Source organism: Prionailurus bengalensis, chromosome A2, assembly GCF_016509475.1.
Source record: "Prionailurus bengalensis isolate Pbe53 chromosome A2, Fcat_Pben_1.1_paternal_pri, whole genome shotgun sequence".
Classification (NCBI taxonomy): domain Eukaryota; kingdom Metazoa; phylum Chordata; class Mammalia; order Carnivora; family Felidae; genus Prionailurus; species Prionailurus bengalensis.
In genome coordinates, this window is record NC_057348.1 from 74,428,138 (window position 1) to 74,447,702 (window position 19,565).

Consider the following 19,565-nt stretch of genomic DNA (forward strand, 5'->3'; position numbering starts at 1 on the left):
TAATGGTTTTTCCTAATGGTTTTCATGTGCTTATTTGTCCATTTGCATATCTTCTTTGGAGAACTCTCTCTTCAGATTCTTTGCCCATTTTTTGATTGGGATATTTGTTTTTGTGTATACTTGCAGAAAATATTTTTATGTATTGTTCATACAAGTCCTTTATTGATATATGATTTGCAAATATTTTCTCCTAGTCTATGAACTGTCTTTTCACATTACTGATGGCATCCTGTGAGGTACCGAAGTTTAGATTTTATGAAGTTCCATTAACTACCCCCACCCCCAACACACACACACTTTTTTGTTTTTGACACTTACGCTTTTGGTGTTGTATCTAAGAAATTATTGCCTGATCCAAGGTCATGAAGATTTATGCCTGTGTTTTTTTTTCCTAAGAGTTTCATAGTTCTAACTCTTAAATTTAGGTCTAGAATTTGAGTTAATTGTATGTATGGTAGGAGGTAAGGGTCCAAATTCATTTATTTGCAAATAAATGGATGTCCTGTTGTCCCAGCCTCCTTTGTTGAAAAAGTTATTCTGTTGCCGTTGTCTTGGCCTCCGTCAAAAATCAGTTAACCATAAATGTTAGAATTTATTTCTTGACCAAGTTTTATCAATCTGTATATTTATCCTTGTGCCAATTTAGGCTTTAGAAACCCTAATTTTGCTGAGATTATTTATGGGATGATAAACAAATTAGCTGCTCTTAAAACATTTTGATTTTGAGTTCTCTCTCTTTAAAAAGCCATCATAATTTCTCCTATGTATATTAGAGGCTTAAACATTATTTAAAAAAAATTTTTTTTTTTTAACGTTTATTTGTTTTTGGGACAGAGAGAGACAGAGCATGAACGGGGGAGGGGCAGAGAGAGAGGAAGACACAGAATCGAAAGCAGGCTCCAGGCTCTGAGCCATCAGCCCAGAGCCCGACGCGGGGCTCGAACTCACGAACCGCGAGATCTTGACCTGAGCTGAAGTCGGATGCTTAACCCACTGAGCCACCCAGGCGCCCCAGAGGCTTAAACATTATTATGTAAATGTATCTTCCATTCAGGGACTTGTAACATACACACTATTGACTGATTTCTCTGGATCCCTTAAGTTTCTTATATAAATATGTATTAAGCAGTAAAAAAGTAGTGTTTATTCAATAAACTGTAATGATATCTTTGTACACAGTTAAATAACTAGGGATTTCCATAATGTACACCACTTTGGTGCAGTTTGCAGAAATCTCTAGAGGGATTTCCTCCTCTGTGTGCATGGTATGCAATTTTAAAGATCCCTTATGCTGAATGGTTTTGGCATTGGTGTGCTTTGTTGTAAAACACACTTATTAAGTTGAAAACATTTCAGGAAATATTTCTAATTTCGTTAAAGAATATATCTTTGATTTTAAAAACTAAGAAAAAGGCCTTGAGAAGGTGACATTAAAAAGGGGGCACTATTGGGGAACCTGGGTGGCTCAGTAGGTTGAGCGTCCGACTTTGGCTCAGGTCATGATCTCACAGTAAGTGGGTTCAAGCCCCGCATCAGGCTCTGTGCTGACCGCTTACTCAGAGCTGCTTCAGATTCTGTGTCTCTTTCTCTCTCTGCCCCTCCCCCACTCACGCTTTGTCTCACTCTGTTTCTCAAAAATAAATAAATGTAAAAATTTTTTTAAAAAAAGGGGGCACTACTATGAAATGATCATTTCCATTTTAAAAGTGTTGGCAAGTTTTTAGAAGGATCTGTTTTTTTTTTTTAATATAACCAAGTTATGGCATTTTATACCTTTGAAAAATGAGAAAAACAGGACAACATTGGCCCAGTTGCAACTCTGATCTTTCCAAGTGCAGTTTCAACTAGCACCATAAACTAAGCAGAGCAAGTTTGAAGAGTCCAGCACTGAGCAAATGGTGATGACCTTGCAGTGATCATATATTGTAGATATTGAGACCTCTCCGTTTAGAACACATAGCAGATCCTATAGAGAGAAAAGAGAGTAAAGACAAGTATCATGTAACTGAGACGTTATGACCTTCCACCTTTAAAAGAGAAATTATTGTAGCCGGATGAAGGTGGAGTGTGGAGGAAAGGCGTTCTTAACCCTTAAGAACCCTGATCTTCCTTAGACTGACAGCTAAAGGAATGTTGGAATCACCTGAGACCTTCCATAAACAGTGGTGAGCGTGGCACGGAGACTCGAGAAGTGAAATTAAGTAAGTGGAAGTCCTGCAATGAGACATTGGTAAGAATAATGAAGACATGCCTCATGTAATATTTTAGTTCTGATTTTATAAAAATCTTGATTCCTGTAAAAACGTTTCTTCAAGTAATTAGAACGTGCAGTTCAGGACGGCCCTGCAAAACAGCAATGTAGCAGAAAAAAACTTGAGGCTGTAGTTTGACACATTTGTTGATATTTCCTTTTTAAGGTTCTAGCTTTTGAGGTCTTTAGAGATAGCTCCTTATCCACCAGGGACTAGGAAGAGGAAGCGATAGTTCTGTCTGGCATAAACTTTTATTTTTAGGTTTTCAAGGTAACTTCTCAGTAGTTGAATGCCATAGCTGGATTTATGGACTCTGCTGCTTGACACGTGAGCATAAAAAGCTTATTCTAAATTCTGTTTTGTTTCCATGTTGGGGAAAAAAAAGGCGGGCGAGAAGAAAAAGCACATCTCTTAAAAGTGCCATTGGGAGAGAGCTTTCAAACTTGTGAACCTGTGGATTTCTTTTTTAAGTGTAACCTCTTGTGTAGCCAGAATTCCAATACGTGAGCATAGCAATGAGGTTTCTAGTTTAGAAATAAGTCTGCCAAGCAGCTCTTACCTGGGTGTTTTTTTTTTAATTGCTCAGCTTTCTCTGTCAGCAGATAAATTTTAGCTTCCTGTGACCTTTACCTTTGAACTCTGAAATAACACTTCGTAATAGTTGGTTCTACCGCTTTGACAAATTATTAAATTTTCACGATGCTGTTTGCAGCCGAGCTCATTTTTAGAAACGAGATAGTCAGCTGTTTGGCGTGGCGGCAGGGTGGAATGAAGGGACCTGGCCGCAGGGACAGGTTGCTTTGTAAGCTAGAAAATGTCAGTCAGCAAACAAAGAAAGGGTCTGTGTGCAGTGAAATGAGGAGAAGCACTTCACTGTTCAGGGCTGAAGGCTCCTGGCAGATTTTACCTGAAGGACAGAGATGGTACCATCAGCTAACTTCTGGAGGTTTCCAACAGTGATCTGCAAACTCAGATGGCATTCTTTTTTTTTTTTTTTTTTTTTTTTCCCCAGATTGCACTCTGACTCCTTTCTGGAAGGGGATTCAGTAGAGGAGGCTTTTGTACTAATGCAGATCTTTTTAGAATCCTGACAGCCCAGGGAAACACTCCAGGTGAAATGGAGAGGTGGTTCCTTCCATGTTTCCTGTCTTCTGCTCAGGTTGGAGCAGGGGTTCTTGGGGCCAGAAGGGATTAGACTGTCAGTTATCCTGCTTGGCCTGCTGTCCAGTGGATCTCCAGGATGATCCTTTACAGGTGCTCAGGTGGCTCTATATGCAAACGTTACATCCTGGTGGTTGCAGGTGGATCCATTATACAGAGATACCTTCATTTTTCAAGTACTAGGGTATAAATTGCGGTTCCATTACTAGAAATTCATTTCATGCCCTAAATAATACCAAAATTGATTAAAAGCCACCCATTAATAGGAAGTACAGCACAAGTATAACCTTCAGAAACATTTTTTAGGTATGTAACACCAAGTTGTGTTACAGCTATATTGCAAAAGGTGTTTGGGTGGGTTTTTCTTCACGTACTGAACTGGCTGAAGCCACAAATAGAAATCCTGTTCTTAAAAAGAGAAATCAGTTCAGTGTCAAAAATAGACATTCTTCAGTGCTTTAAAAAATCAAGTTCGTTTGTCTCAAATACTAATTGCTTTTTCGATGTCAACATGAAGGATTCCCAAAGTCTTTGGGATGGATCCATGGCAACTTTAATTTCTTCAGTGATTTCTCTTGTTTCATAGCCATCAAAAGCCTGTTGACAATAGAAGCCTTTTTTCTTTAATGAATTCAGCTCACTTTTCCCAATGTAATATTTCCATATTATTTGCAGCCTCCCCCTGAATTCGGATGTAAAACTTACCATCTGTCTTCCTGGAGCAATCAAACCATCTTTTGCTTCTTGCTGAAAATATCTTCCTTTGCATGTTGAGAGCGCTGTGACTTTTCTTAAGTATTTTGAATAGTTAATGATTCTGTAAGAATAATTTCCCACTTCAGATTGCTCATTTCCTCCTGGGGTTTAATACCAGTTGACTGTCGTTAACACTGAGAGGTGTTGTCTGTCTGTCCCTCTCCTTCTATATATAGCTGTACAAACACTGTCATTAACTTTGTTTTTTCTTTTTTTAAGATCAGGCTATTAAAGCAAGGGGTCATAATTGCAACTACTGTGGGTCGGTGTCACCAGTACAAAGTAAATCATAGTCATTCACAGGACTGTTTGACTTGAATCTGCTTCTTGAGCACAACTTTGTGTCATGGTCTATGTTAGGAGCTGTGAATACACAGTCCTGGATTTTAGGAATGGTGGGGCATTTCCAAAAGTAGATGGGAGGAACGCTGTTGGTGGAAAGCAGCTAAACCATTAGACCATGAATCAGAATGGTGATTTTGTAGGAAAAGGAGGATTCTAAGTCTTTTGGGTGGGAAGAATGTGTATGTATATATGTATGTATGTATCCCTGTGGGATAATTTTGCATTCCTTTGCCTTTGTATTTTCTCCCCCTGTTGTTTGTTTCCTTTCAGTTTTCCAATTCGGTTTCAGCCTCGATTCTTTGATGTTTGTAACAGTGAAAATTGGAGCAAAAGAAATGTCTAACAATAGTGACTGAGCTGTGTCAGTGCCCTGCAAGCAGAGGAACCAAGTGTACGACTGTGGGTTGTGAGGAAGAGGGTGTCAGAAAGAAGGAATTCTAGGGCTGGGGTTGGCGAGAGGGGATCTGGGCTTCGCTCTAGATTGGATGCTTTCAGGAAGCAAGAGTCATTCTCCCATTGGGTATGTTAAATCTTATCTAGGAGGAGGAAAGAATCAAGGCTAAAAGTAACTGGTAAAGAAGCAGCAGCGTCTCATTTTAGCCAGGATAGGGACACGTTTGATCACTGATGTGGTTGGAAAATGTTCCTACTTTGTCTGTGTTCAGACATGGTTATGGAGTCGTTGTGGTTTTGCCCTGATCTTTCATGGTTACAAGGCCAGGTCTGATGTTGGTGTTCTGTGAGATTGTTCCCGTTCGCCCAGAGAGCGCGGGGCCCAGCCATGAGTGCCCAGCTGGCTCCGGATGTCAGCTTTTCTCTCTGTTGCAAAAATAAAATGCCCAACGTTTGCTAGATTGCTTCTATTGAGGTACTTTACAAAAATATATGTATACTCTGGTTCTTTTTTTTTTTTTTTTTTTTTTTTTTTTTGTAGCAGTAGGAAAGCTATATATGAAATTATTAGCAATACTAGTAATATTCACATTAACAATGTCTGGACAGGATTATAAATGTTCTTTTTGGCCTTCATTGGCATTTTCTGCCTTTTTTTTTTTTTTTTGAAGAAAATAGTCATTACTTTTATAATAAGAAAAAGTAATAGGAGCACCTGAGTGGCTCAGTCAGTTAAGTGTCTGACTTTGGTTCAGATCATGATCTCACCTTTTGTGAATTTGAGCCCAAAGTTGGTCTGTGCTGACAGCTCAGAGCCTTGGAACCTGCTTCAGATTCTGTGTCTTCCTCTCTCTCTCTGCCCCTCCACTGCTCATGTTCTGTCTCTCTCTGTCTCTCTCAAGAATAAATAAATATTTTTTAAAAAAAGCAATAATAAATGAATGCATATCTCAACTATTTTGGATCTTTTTTTAACTTAACATTGCAAATCATATGAAATTCCCTACATTGTTGAAGTCTAATCTTAAATCAAGCATTCTTTAATGGTTATATAATATTCCATCCTATCAATAGGTTTAATTTTTCTTAACCATTCTCATACTCTTGGACCATTAGGTTGTATCCAGTTTCTGGCCATCATAAATCGTGCTGTAATGAAGTGAGAAATCTTTGGGCATGAACTTCAGCTATGCTTTTTAATTTTTGCTTAGCACTGATTCCCAAGATGGGAATTACTGAGTCAGAGGTCATGATGATTTTTTAGGCTTCAGATGCATATCACCAAGTAAAAGTGCCTTCCAGAAAACATACCATTTACACTGGCTGGTACCTACCTGTCTCACCACACTGTCTTTACCCATTTTGATACACAAAGAAAGATAGTCCATTGTTCTCTTTTGTAACTTCTTTGTATTATTAGCAATTCTGAACATTTTTATTTACTGGCCACTTACACATCTTCCTTTATGATTTGTATGACTGTATTCTTTGCTTGGGGCAGCTTTTAATATTACCATAGAAGCCAGGACAATGAAGACTGTCCATTTGATATTTATTGTCAGTTTGAGCACAAATTATTGCTGCTTACTGAATAGCCTGCAGCCTTTTCTCCAACTTTGGCTAAATCCGGAATAATTATTCTTGTTCCCAGGGAGGCATTATGTAGGAGTCATAATGAGACTGTAGAGTAGACACTGAAGTCTGTAAAAAGAGGACACATACAGGCTCCTCCACAGATGTGAGTCTGCCCTCAAACCATCAACTCTGCCACGTGCATGGAGGCTGTCAAGGACAGACCAACGTGCTCTGTTAAGGCAAGTTCATTTGACTTGGTTTCTTCTCTGATGGTGTTCCTGATCTTTATTTTTTTTCTTCCCTGTTTGCTTTACTTCGAATCGAGTGAAGTGCTTGTTCAAATACATGAACGTGTGTGTTTGGGTGACTTTTTCTGTTACTCAAGGCTTGGCAGTTTTGTATTTCTTTTTCCTGTCTGCACCACGCGAAGCTCTCCCTCCAGCCATCTGTGATTGAGATTATGCACAGTTAACATCAGAGGTTCTTATGCGTCGCGCAGACCATTAATTCAAGTTTAATGACCCGGTGGATGACTTTTGTGTTTCCTCTGCTGCTGACGGGGTCCAACCTTGAACCCAGCCCTGGGAAATGTATCCTCAGACAGCCGCAAACCGAAATACAGACCCGAGGCGTTTGGCATGAACCACCATGGGACTCATAATGGAAGACTTAAGTGGTAACATTACTTAAAAATCCTTTGTTCACTTTTAAAATCATGCTTGCAGTTGTGCATCGGCATAGGCAGAAATTGCGGATTGTTGGTCTACGTAGGAGCCTACCTCACGTGCTGGCCACAGTCGATTGCTGAACCCATATAGATGGGGAGGTGGATACACAGATCTATATCTGTCTGTCGTCACCAGTTTTTTAATATAAAGGAAACTGCCCCTAAGTGGTACCTCTGGTGTTTTGCTTCTTTTGCTCTCATTGAACCTGTAGCTTGGAGTCCTCAGTCACTAAATTGACGGTTATTTTGTCTTGATATGGTGTTTCTTAAGTTTCAGAACGTTGTTTTGTCTGCACACTTTTCACAGGGTTGGTTAACTTCACGGGGCTTGCCCAGAACCTGTGTTGCACTGGCATCGTATTTACTCAGACATTGCTTGAAAGCAAGTGGTCCATCAAGCAAGCTCTGGAAATCTATGTCCTGAGACTTTCTGTGGTAGCAGTTTTGGCCTGTATTTATCCTCTTTTAAGCATGTTAAATTACCTCTAGGGAAAGGAGATTGAGGGATTATAACTCGTCCAGAAAATAACCACTGAATTTAAGCAATACTGTATTTGGGAAATTCTCCTTGTCTTCACACATGCTTTATGTTCTTTCTTGATGGTGTTTGGGAAAAGCTGTGTGTTTGAAACTTTGGTACTGAGCCAAAGCCAGAAGGAGGTGGTCTCTCCCACCTCCATCCAGATTCAAGACTCCTCTCTGTTGTCAGCAGCCAAACACCATCCCAGGTCTTTTCTGTGGTCACTAATTTTTTCTCACTTGCCTTCTTGAATTAAAATTTTTTAACGTTTATATATTTCTGAGAGAGAGAGAGAGAGAGAGAGAGAGAGAGAGAGAGAGAGACAGAGCATGCGTGGGGGAGGGGCAGAGAGAGAGGGAGACACAGAATCCAAAGCAGGCTCCAGGCATGGAGCTGTCGGCACAGATGCAAGGCTCGAACTCACAAACTGTGAGATCATGACTTGAGCCAAAGTTGGATGCCCAACTGACTGGCCACCCAGGCGCCCCGCTTTCTTGAATTTCATTCCTAATCTTTTCCAACTTTGGATTTTTAAGTCCCTCTGTGACAAGTCCTGCCCATCCTTATGCCCTTTGTCTATTTTTACCGAGACAGTCTTATTTGGCATGTCCTAAACGTGCTGAGTTTTCCTTTTGTTTCCTTATTCCTCAATTTTATTATCTCGAGCTCCAGCACCCTCTGTGATCGGGCATTTTATGTTTGTGGAGTCTGTTTTCTCCAAGCGCCTCAGTCGTTCCTGCAGGAACGCACCTGCCATCCAAGACTTGCCCATGGGCTTCCCCCACTGCCCACTCTTCCCTGCACCGTCGTCTGCCTCCAAGCAAGCACTGCTGCTGGTGTTCAGGAAGCCTGAAGAGTCAAGTGATTTATATACTTGAAAGATCACAAGATGATTAAAAAGGGGCCAATCACACTCCCTTTCCTCCATCAGGGAAGAGTGGGCGATGGGTAATGACGGGTGTTATGTTGCCAGAATCGGTGGCTTTATTACAGCCTGATAGGAATCCCGCCCCGTGTGTGGGAGATTCTAGGATGTGCATCCTTACCTCTCTGTAGTGTAGCAAAGTACTAGATAGATTTATCAGCACAAAACGTAGGAGAATAAAGTATATTGCCGAGGATGTGAGGGCTCCTATTGAAATATAAGTACCGAGAGTGCTGACTGCCAGAATGTGGATTTATGGGAAATAAAGCCCTAAAATACTTTCTCCAACAAAAAAGAGACCTCTTGGAAACAGTTTTTCCTCTCCTTTGTACTTAGCTCCCATTGAGCTTAAATTGCTCTCAGTATTGTGTTAATGACAATTCAATATTATGGGATGCAGAAGATGAACCAAATAAATTAACCAGCTGCTTTTAAAGGTAGTTCACTCGATGACTCACCCTCTAAAATGCTTTGTAGAACATTCATGCTCAGTAGGTCTCTAGGCAGTTTTATGACTAGAAGAAAGAAATGGATTTTATTAAATGTCAGTGAAATACAGGCAGATAGTTTTGCTGTAGTTAAATTAGTGTAGAATATTTGTAAGAAAAGTAGCTTATCTTTCCTTATATCACGGAAGCAGGACTTTCCTTGGCATTCCTGCCAGGCAGTGTGTTTCTGCTTGAAATTCCCATAGGTTAGGATTATAAAAGCAAATGGAGAGTGGATAGTCTGGTCCTTTTCTGGCCTGTATGAAACCCTGTACCCTATAGAATCCAAATCAAATCCCCATGTACTGCCTAGTTGTACTGGGAGAGTTTCAAAGTACAGTAATGGGAAGGCTTCGTAAATTACTAGCCGCCATTTAAGGTTTTATACTACGTATGGATTGGAAATGAGGACTCATGAGTGAGGAAGAAAGGAGAGTGGGGATGGAAGGCAGAAATAAGTGCTTCAAGGACCAGGGGAGGTAACTCAGAGGAGAGAAGCAGGCCAGGGCTAGCCAACCAGGAGAAGAGGGCCTGGCAGTGATGGGGAGAGCCTTAGCAGGGCACAGCCACATTTCAGATCCTTACTGTTGGGGCCCAGTGAGAAGCCAGGCAGCATCCCTGAAATAAAGGAATTGCAGTCAGCTGAACTGAAGAGGAAGACTAACCTTAAAAATACTTCCCAGTGGTGCCTGGGTGGCCCAGTCGGTTGAACTTCAGACTCCTGATTTCAGCTCAGGTCATGACACCAGGGTCATGGGATTGAGCCCTGCCTCAGGATTCTCTCTCTCTCTCTCTCTCTCCCTCTCTCTCTCCCTCTCCTTCTCTCTCTCTCTCTCTCTCTCTCTCTCCCCCCATCCCCCTCTACCCCTCTCCCCGACTCACGCTTGCGTGCTTGCTGTCTTCCATAAACAAGTACCTCCCAAATTTGTGATCAGAGGTGCACAAATTCCGTCTTTTGGCATTGAGCAAAGGGAACAGGACCAACGTGTCAGGCGCAGGACACGGAGTCAGGATAACTGAGCCTTTTCTCAAGGGATGTACTTGTTCCATCGAGGCTGTATTCGTTGTGTATCAGTCGGTCACAGGGTTCTTTCCTTTAGGTTTGAGAAGTTAGGGCAGATGCCATTGTGTCCAAAACAGCTTAGGGACATCACTAACGATGGGCTGAGTAACTGGAGGGTTTGGGGGGTGACGTAGGTAGCCTCCTCTTGCGGCAAACACATTGTATGTGTAGGCAACAGGGCAGGCAGACTTGCAGGGCGCGGGAAGCCTGCTCGCTATCTAATACTTACTGTGCCCTGTGCATCTAGCAGGGCATGTGTGGCCACTTCCTGCTGCATTTGCGGTGCCCTGGGGAGATGAAAAGTAAATATGTAAATCCCAGCCAACAAGAGACAGTATGGTATTTGTTATCTGTGATAGAACCAGCCTGACCCTAAAATGTATACAGAACCAAGAAATGAGGAGGACTTATGAAAGAATCCTAAGGGGGCACCTGGGTGGCCCAGTCAGTTAAGCGTCTGACTCTCTGTTTCAGCTCAGGTCATGATCTATCTCATGGTTTTGTGAGTTCGAGCCCCGCATTGGGCTCTGTGCTGACAGTGCAGAGCCTGCTTGGGATCCATTCTCTCTCTCTCTCTCTCTCCCTCCCTCCCTCCCTCCCTCCGTCTCTCTCTTTCTCTCTCTCTCTCTCTCTCTCTGTCCCTCCCCTACTCCTACTGTCTCTGTATCTTTCAAAATAAACTTAAAAAATTTAAAAAAAAAATCCTAAATGATGATCTTCTCTAATATATATCTAAGGCCGTTTGTTTGCAGATCATTTATTATTTTTCATCCACAAAATAGAAAATGACTGAAACTGAGCTATTTGAGGAACATCAGAAAAGAACACAAATCGTGTCTAAAACTGTAATGCAAATGAGTTAAAATGTGTTTCCTTTACAGAAGGTAGGTAGTATATTAGCCTCCCCCGCCACCCTTCTTTTTGTTTGTTTTTTTGAAACCCTCATCAGTTAACACAGACGTGTGCCATCTGCACTATGAAAATCTCATTAAAGAAGAAGCTTCTTTGATCCCATGTCAGAGCAGGGTACCCAAGGTTTATCGTAACAGAACTCCGGAAACTCCGACTCAGCCTGGAGACCAACTGGATTCAGAATTCTCCCCTCTCTCCTTTCCTTCCTGCCCTCTGCTGGAGGTTTGCCTTGGAGCTAGAGCAGGAGACAAAGGAAGGCCCCTGTCCTGTCCGCAGGCCTCAGCTTCCTGCCAGAAGCCAAAACACACCCACCAGCAACAGAGGGCTCCGCTGGAGTGAGTTTGGATCTTGGTTGGAATTGCAACGAGATCTCATGAACAGTTTCCGAAAGTTAATGCCTCATTGAAAAAGGAGGTACACTTTATGTGAATTAATTCTACTGCATACTCAGTGTGACTCCAAGTTCCTTCCTTCTCTGAGTTTCAGTGAATTGTTGATGCTGTTTCGCTTCAACTGTTACCTGTGAAATTATCCCGATTATAAAAATAAGAGAATGGATTTTCATCCCCATATGTATTAACATAATTAATTCACATGTTCTATGCAGAATAATAAAAATAATATAAATCTCCTATCACCTGTTTCTAGAATTAATTAGGATTACTTTGTATTGTATCCTTCAGGTTTTAATATACGGATACACGTTCGTTTTGTATTTAAGGACCATCATGTTTAGTACTGTTTTGCAATCTGCTTTTTTATTTAATGGGCCCTGAACATCCTTTTACATTAATAAGCGTACATCGATAAAATCACTTAAAACTGGACACACACTTTTTGGTGATCTAGCTCCACCACATTTACTCCAGCATTTCCCAGTTGTTAGTGCATTTCTAGCTGTTACAAAGAACGAGACATACTTCTTTATTCGCTTGTCTGATCACTTTTTAGCAGAAATCTCTAGGCATGAACTTCTTGGGGTCCTTTTTAAAGTTTTGAATCCCCAGTGCTAAGGGATCCTCCAGAAACAGGGTGAGATGACCACGGGGTAGTTTGAGGGCGCCCTGTTCCCTGCGCATATGTGCGCACCCGGCCCCGGCCCAGGGTCTGACCTCCTTGTTTTGATTCATCTTTATCAGTTCTTCCTTTTCTTTTTACTTTGTCTGTCAGTTCTAGGATCATTGCTATACTGTTTTGAGTGCGAATTTCATAAAAACACCCATTCTCCCACCCACAAGTTGCCCGGTTAAAAAAAAAAAAATTCCTATTATTCTCACATATCTTCAAATGAATTGATAGCATTTTGGAAGTTCTAGAAATCATTCCTTTGGGGGTTTCTTTGTGCTTCCATGAAAATCGCAGATTAACTAGTAAGGCTTAAGCTCTTCAGTGAGGATTTTGAGTCTTCTTATCCAGGAACTTAATGTATCTTTACATTTAGGTGGCTTCCCCTATTATATCTGCTAGTAAAATATTTCTGCTTTTGTCATTGACCTAGCGCGTGCACATCTGTTTTTGCCGAAGTGCAAATGACTGACTTGTAGAGCTGTGGACTTTCCCTTGCTTACAACTTAGCATCCCCTAAAGTTCAGCTTCACAGCACAGTAGTTGTATTCTCGTTTCCAGAGTGCCCTGGTCGCCGTTTGATTTCCTCCCTTACTCGAGGGTATTGAGCATTTATTTTTTTTATTTCCACTTCGTTCTGTTCTTCTTATCCTCGGGTGTTCATTTGCTCAATTTTGTTGCCACCCGAGAAGAAGAAGAATTACTTCTGAAGCCCTGGTCTGCCTGGTGGAAAGTCTCATTCGTGTGGAGTCAGGAGTGGGACATTTCCCCTATTCCCTAGACAAATCCCGTTGCTTTCCTAGAATACTGAACTTGTCCATCTTGTTGGGGTTTTTTTCTCATCCATAGTTACTGAGAGAAGTCTATACCCAGTGTTCACGGTTGAAGTCGCTGTGAACGTCTTAGATTTTGCGAGAATTGGTCTGAATCTGGACATGGCAGGAGAAGGAAGTTTTATGGTTTCCTGTCTGCCTGGACTGGAACCCGATTGTCTGTCGGGGAAGTGGCTACCAAAGGGTGTAATTATTGGTGCAGCAGGGAAGTGGCGTATGCGTTAAGAACCTGCTCTCCGTATTCACTGAAGCAGCTTGAAGTTTGTGCAGGTGGTTCCCGCCTGTCGTATGGCCCCGCCGCCATGGGTGGCGTCGCCACCCCGTCGCCAGCGTAGCTGTCTTCTTCCCAGCTGTGTCCCCGGATGACAGCAGGAGTGGCTGCTTGTGTTCCACTGCCAATGTCGACCGCGACCTGTGTGTCCCTGCGTGAGATTTTCCCCGTGACCCCCGTCCCCCCAACCCCAATACACTGAGTGTGCTGGTATCTACCGTACCAGCGGCTTCCCAGGTGGGCTTTTTCTTGAAATGGGATAAATCCTGGCCTTCACTGGGGTCTAATTTCTGTCATACTTTACAGAAATCTTAATTTAAAGTTTGGGGCATGTTGAGTTTTCCTAGCACAGGTGCAGATTGTCCCCCTTTCGTGCCACGTCGGTCACTTCTGGGTGGGATTGGAGGGAGAGCATTGTGATATCACCTGCACCCCACTTTCCTCCTTGTCATCCAGCCAGCCATTCCTTCCAGCAGGTAGTTATGGGGTACTCCCCAGGCTCAGCCCGCTGCTTAAAATCCCCTCCATCTGAACCAGGCCACAGACGGAAGGTAGGCATTGTGATCTCAGTTCCTCATGTTGAACATGATGGTTCCTAGCTGCCTTTGTTTAGCAGACTGTGTAGCAGGAGCTATGTGGTCAGGCTTTCTCCTTTCTCAGATTCCAGACTTAACCCTGTCACAAAATCCTGAACACATCGAGTGACCTCCTCGGCTCTGTTTTTTACATCCTGGCCGAGGAAGAGGCAGAATCACAGAGGGCAGATCTCAGGGTCTTTAACTGGGAGCAGGGAGGCATGGTGGTGGGGTTTCTTACTTAGATCATGGACTGGGAGAGGAAGGGATGGGTGAGAAGATCTTTGGGAGCCTAGAGGAGGCTTTCCTGTATCTATCTGACGGGAAGATTAGACCCCATGTGGTCAGTAAAAGCCCTACCTCCAGTCTCCACTGTGGACCGTGCGAGGCCACCTTTCTTTTGCATGGGTAATAGAGAACTTCAGACATTTATGTCATTTTAAAGAGACCGTTCTTGGCACATTTGTGAAAATGGACGCTTATGTGATTTTAAGGTCTTGGGGTGTGTGTTTGTGTGCCCCTTCTGAGTATGGGAGCCTAACTATTGAGAAAGGTATGTAACAAATATAAATGAAATGTGAACTTACTCTCTTTCTCCTGTTCCCTATTTTCCTCCTTAAGGGTGGGAAGGGACACAGAATACACTAAGGTAAACAGAAAATTACTCAAAAGATAGAAATTTTTAAACTTCTGTGATGGAATCTGTCATCAGCATTTCTTTTAAAAGGTAAACATCTACTTCAGGTTTATATGTCCGAAGTTATATGTTGTAAATTATGTATTATATAAATTTTACATTAAGTTATATTATGTAAATGTCTTAAGGGATTTAAACTGGATACATCAAGGAAAAAGTATTGTAGCCCTTAATAATGCTTGAATTACTAGAACTACATCTTTACCAGTCTTAGAGGTTTTACCAGTTATATTTGGAAATAAAATTTCTCCAGCAGATTTTTTTTAAAGGTGTTATTTTTAAGCAGTCTCTATACCCAAGGTGGAGCTCGAACTTAGAACCCCAAGGTTAAGAATTGCGTGTTCCCCTGACTGAGCCAGCCAGGAACTTCCCATCCCCACACAAGCAGATTTCTTTTCTTTTCTTTCTTCTTTTTTTTTTTTAATAGATTCTTCCCTTTAAAATAAAGACCCTGGATAACTATGACCTTTTTAAAGAAGTTTAATCCTAAAGCAAGTTTGTCTTATTTTATAACATGAATTGCTGTTCAAACATCATTATTAAATTCTTTTTCTTGGGTGAAATGAAAAACAGGCTGCTTCTGACGATTGCAGTTTAAGCCGTGACTAATATCTTACTTTCAAGGAAAAAATTATGAGGTTTTGATTTCCCAAGTTACAAAATAAATTAATTTTTGGCCAATATTTGAAGAACTTTCTGTGACACAAATCTTTTGACTGACTAATGTGTTTTTCTCCATGAATTTTGGTATTTTGCTGCCATCTAGTGGCGTAACTTCATAGTAACTTCAACATTCCATGGACAGGCAAAGCAAACTGTCAACAAGAAGCCAGTAAAGAAATCTTGTATATGCGTCTCGGTTTCTTTCTTTCTTTTTCTTTTTAAATGTTTATTTCTTTTCGAAAGAGTAGGAGACAAAGTGTGAGTGGGGGAGGGGCAGAGAGAGAGGGAGACACAGAACCTGGAGCAGCACCAGACTCTGAGTTGTCAGCACAGAGCCCCATGCGGGGTTCGAATCCACGGACCATGAGATCATGACCTGAACCGAAGTTGGAAGCGTAAGCAGCTGAGCCACCCAGGCGCCCCATGTTTCTTGGTTTCTAAAAGTCTGTTTTTGTATTTGTCCATAGCTGCTGCTGTTTGAACGATCTTGGATGAGCAGATGGAAGTCGTGTGTTCTGCATGAAGGGGAAGGGAACATACGGAGCGTGAAGTGGAGAGGCCATCTGATCGCTTGGGCCAATAATATGGTAAAAGCACACCTTAATCTTCCAGATCCTTCTTCAGAGTCGGAAGAGTAGCCGCATTAGGAGGGCTGTGACCAAGAAGAAAGATGCCTCTGCTGCCATGGTCTTTTCTAAAGACCTAAATGGCTACTGCCATCCTACCTGGAAGGTTAAAGAGACTAGATTGCTCTAGGCTTTCATAATAGAGTAATTCTTAGCATATTCTGGACTTGACTTTGGAATAAGAAACGCGAGGCATGGAGAATACCCAAGAAAATGAAAAGGCGTCTTAATAATTGAAGGGCTGTGTTGGGAATGCGGTGTTGAAAACACCATTTGCCCATTAGCCAAGGGCAAGGAACAGTTGCTATGAAACAAGTACAGGATATTGCTGATTTCATTTTCCTCCCAGTATAATCACAGGCAGAAATCAGGCCTGCCTTTTAAAAAGTAGATTGTAATTTTTGGTGTTACGCCCTATTTAAAGTTTACTCAATATGAGTTAGGGCAAGTAGAAAGTTTAAAAATTAGCTTTCGACATCTGGCCTGTCTTTTGGAATTCCAGGGTTTAACTTAATAAATTGGTTCTATTCAGTTTTCAATGGTACAGTTCTCCCAGAATCTACTTTGCTATTCAAGACATTTCTTAAATTTCTCCTGAGTCATAGTAAAGGTAAATAAACCTGTTTGTTTGTTTTTTAATTTTTTTTTTTAGATATTTGTTTATTTACTTTGAGAGAGCTAGAACATGAGCAGGGGAGGGGCAGAGAGAGGAGGGAGAGAGAATCCCAAATAGGCTCCGTGATGTCGGTGCAGTGCCAGACATAAGGCTCGATCTCACAACCCATGAGATCATGATCTGAGCCGAAATCAAGAGTCGGACGCTTAACTGACTGTGCCACCCAGGCTCCCCCCCCGGGTTTATCTGTAGTTAGCTGCTTGCTTGATGTTCCCATTTGAGTGCTTTAAAATGTCAGGTGCAGTTTTCCTTACACACAGTGGTTTTTCAGATTCAAAGCTTTTCTGGAAAAAAAAAAAAAAACAACCTCCATTTTTGTAGCAGAACCACACAATTAGAAATGTTACTTGTCTGTCATCTTGGAAATGCAGTGCTTGATATCTGTGCGTCTCACCCTTGTGTTGTGTTTGAGCCACTGAAGCCATCTGCGAATAGAATCTCTTCTGTCCAGAAAGAAGGGGAGAGGTTTTCTTTTGTTGTGGGCTCTCGTGGGGTTTGCGTGGATGAGGAGCGTGGCTCCCAGCAGTGCTCAATAAACACTGTCAATATTTTGCGGTGCCAGTTACGGGCGGCGTGTGGCAGTGGCTTTATTAAATTTTCCTCTCCTTTCCTTCTCCCAAGTGGAGGATGCCTAACGCTGTTGTATTTTCCAGGGTGTGAAGATTTTTGACGTCACCTCAAAGCAGAGAATCACCAACGTGCCCCGGGATGACATAAGTCTTCGCCCGGATATGTATCCCTGTAGCCTCTGTTGGAAGGACAATGTGACACTGATTATCGGCTGGGGGACTTCAATCAAGGTGGTTTTGCTTGCCTTTCTAATAAGTCTGTGTTGTTACAGATCCGCTGAGGGTGGTCCAAAGGAACAGGAGTTCTTTTTTTATTTAAAAAAAAAAAAAAAATTTTTTTTTTTTAAATGTTTATTTATTTTTGAAGGAGAGAGAGAGACAGAGCTTGAGCCGGGGAGGGGCAGAGAGAGAGGGAGACACAGAATCCAAAGCAGGCCCCAGGCTCAAGACGTCAGCACAGAGCCTGATGGCAGGGCTCGAACCCACGAACCGTGAAATCATAACCTGATCCGAACTTGGACACTTAACCAACTGAGCCACCCAGGTGCCCAAGGAATAGGAGTTCTTGAATTTCTTCCCACAGCCAAAATGTTTCCCCCTGCTTGTTATTGTCCTGTGATATTCATTTAACGCTCAATTCTCTTCATATGTGTAAGTTTGGAGATACATTCCGTCTTTTCCATGCCCTGCAAAACAGATGGGGAGCATTGTTCGTAATGGTGCCTTCATTTATGATCTTTAGATTTTCCATTGCCCAGTTGGCCTTAGCTCTTTATGGAACATGTGGTCGGTTTCAGTGGTTTCTGGATTTTCCATTCTTTTGTGTTTTTTCCATTTCCCTTAGCTTCTCCTCTTAGTTAGAGTTAATGGTGGAAAAAGAATGTTACATCTAAATCATCCTGCTTGCTTGGTCCTAGCTGGATGGAGCAGAGGCCCAGACTTCTTACTCGTAAGATTTGGGCCCATTTGGTGGAACACAAGTAAGTGTCTGCCCTTACTGTGCCTGGGTGACAGAGACACAGCCAGTCTACAAAAGCGGGCCCAGAGCTCACTCACATTTAGTTTTTATATACCAGTGTTTGTCTTGTATTAGATAGTTCAGAACCCAAAGTCGTTGGCTTCCCTTTAAAAACTTATAGCTTAATCTAAACAAAATAAACTCAAAATTAACCAAGGTAAAAATAGTACGAGAAAGCATCCCAGCAGCAGTCTGGTGGCAGAGCTCAGGCTTTAGAGCCGGACAGATGTGAGATCGGTTCCACCTTCTCCACGCACTTCCTGCGTGAGCCGCAGCCTGACTCTCCTCATCAATAAATGGGAGTGCTGACTGTGCTCCGGTCCTGAGTTTGGGGGAGGATTAAATGAGGTAATGTGTACAAGGAGCTTAGCAGAGCATCTGACATACTGTAAGTGCTGCATAAGTGTCAGTTGTCATTATCGTGCCAGAAAATTCTAGAAAAGTCACGGAAGAGACATGTTTGTTTATTTATTTTTTAAAGTTTATTTTTATTTTTGAGACAGAGAGAGACAGAGCATGAACGGGGGAGGGCCAGAGAGAGAGGGAGACACAGAATCGGAAACAGGCTCCAGGCTCTGAGCCATCAGCCCAGAGCCCGACGCGGGGCTCGAACTCATGGACCGTGAGATCGTGACCTGAGCTGAAGTCGGCCGCTTAACCGACTGAGCCACCCAGGCGCCCCTAATGTTTATTTTAAATGTACCCTTCTCTGGGGCGCCTGGGTGGCTCAGTCAGGGAAGCATCCAACCCTTGATTTTGGCTTGGGTCACGGTCTCATGGTTTGTGAGATTAAGCCCTGCTCTGGGCTCCACACTGAGCCCAGCCTGGAGCCTGCTTGGGATCCTCTCTCCCTCTCTCTCTGCCCCTGCTCGCACACACATGTGCACGTCCTCTCACTCTCTCAGAAACAAAGAATGTACTCTTCTCTGGAAAAGGAAAGCACAAAAATTGTTAACTCGGTGCTTCTTACTGCGAAAACAGTCATTGTTAACTTGAGGTAAAGTCCTCCTGGCCCTTATGTCGGTGTGATTCAAGTCCTCCTTTCTTTCTTAATTGTTTCCACGTATGAAGCGAACTTAGCCTGATTCACATTTAGGATAGCAGCGGAGAAATTGTGTGTAGTAGTCCAGGATAAAAGAAGTAAAAAGTGATTTTCTAGTCTTCCCGCATAGTGTGGTTACTCATCCAGTAAGCTTCTGTTCAGGATATTTTTTAAATGCCTTAAATGGACCAAGTGGCTTTTTGTTGTTGCTTAAAGTTGTGATTTTCTTTTGGTGAGAGACCAGGCAAATGAGCTTGTAGGGACACGCGAGAAGTTTACCGATTGCTACCAGCAATGCTTTCTTCCTTAAGCTGAATGGTGGCCCACAAAGGTAGCATGTCCTAATCCTGCAACCCATAAATGTTTCTCTGTATGGCACGAAATATGATTAATTAAGGATCTTGAGATGGGAA

The 19,565-nt window shown here is 42.3% G+C and overlaps 1 protein-coding gene across 2 annotated transcripts in view; it reads left to right on the forward strand.

Annotated features, from left to right (window-relative positions):
* VPS41 (VPS41 subunit of HOPS complex) overlaps nt 1–19,565 on the forward strand; it is a 186,199-nt gene that overhangs the window by 92,391 nt on the left and 74,243 nt on the right. Inside the window, exons 1-3 of one of the 2 annotated variants that reach the window (XM_043588530.1) lie at nt 11,405–11,527; nt 15,689–15,808; nt 17,177–17,323. In XM_043588530.1, coding sequence (XP_043444465.1) covers nt 15,713–15,808; nt 17,177–17,323 — 243 coding nt within the window. In that variant the 5' untranslated portion in view covers nt 11,405–11,527; nt 15,689–15,712. Of the gene's footprint in view, nt 1–11,404; nt 11,528–15,688; nt 15,809–17,176; nt 17,324–19,565 lie in introns of those variants that run through there. The other variant, XM_043588529.1, reaches the window with a different exon arrangement.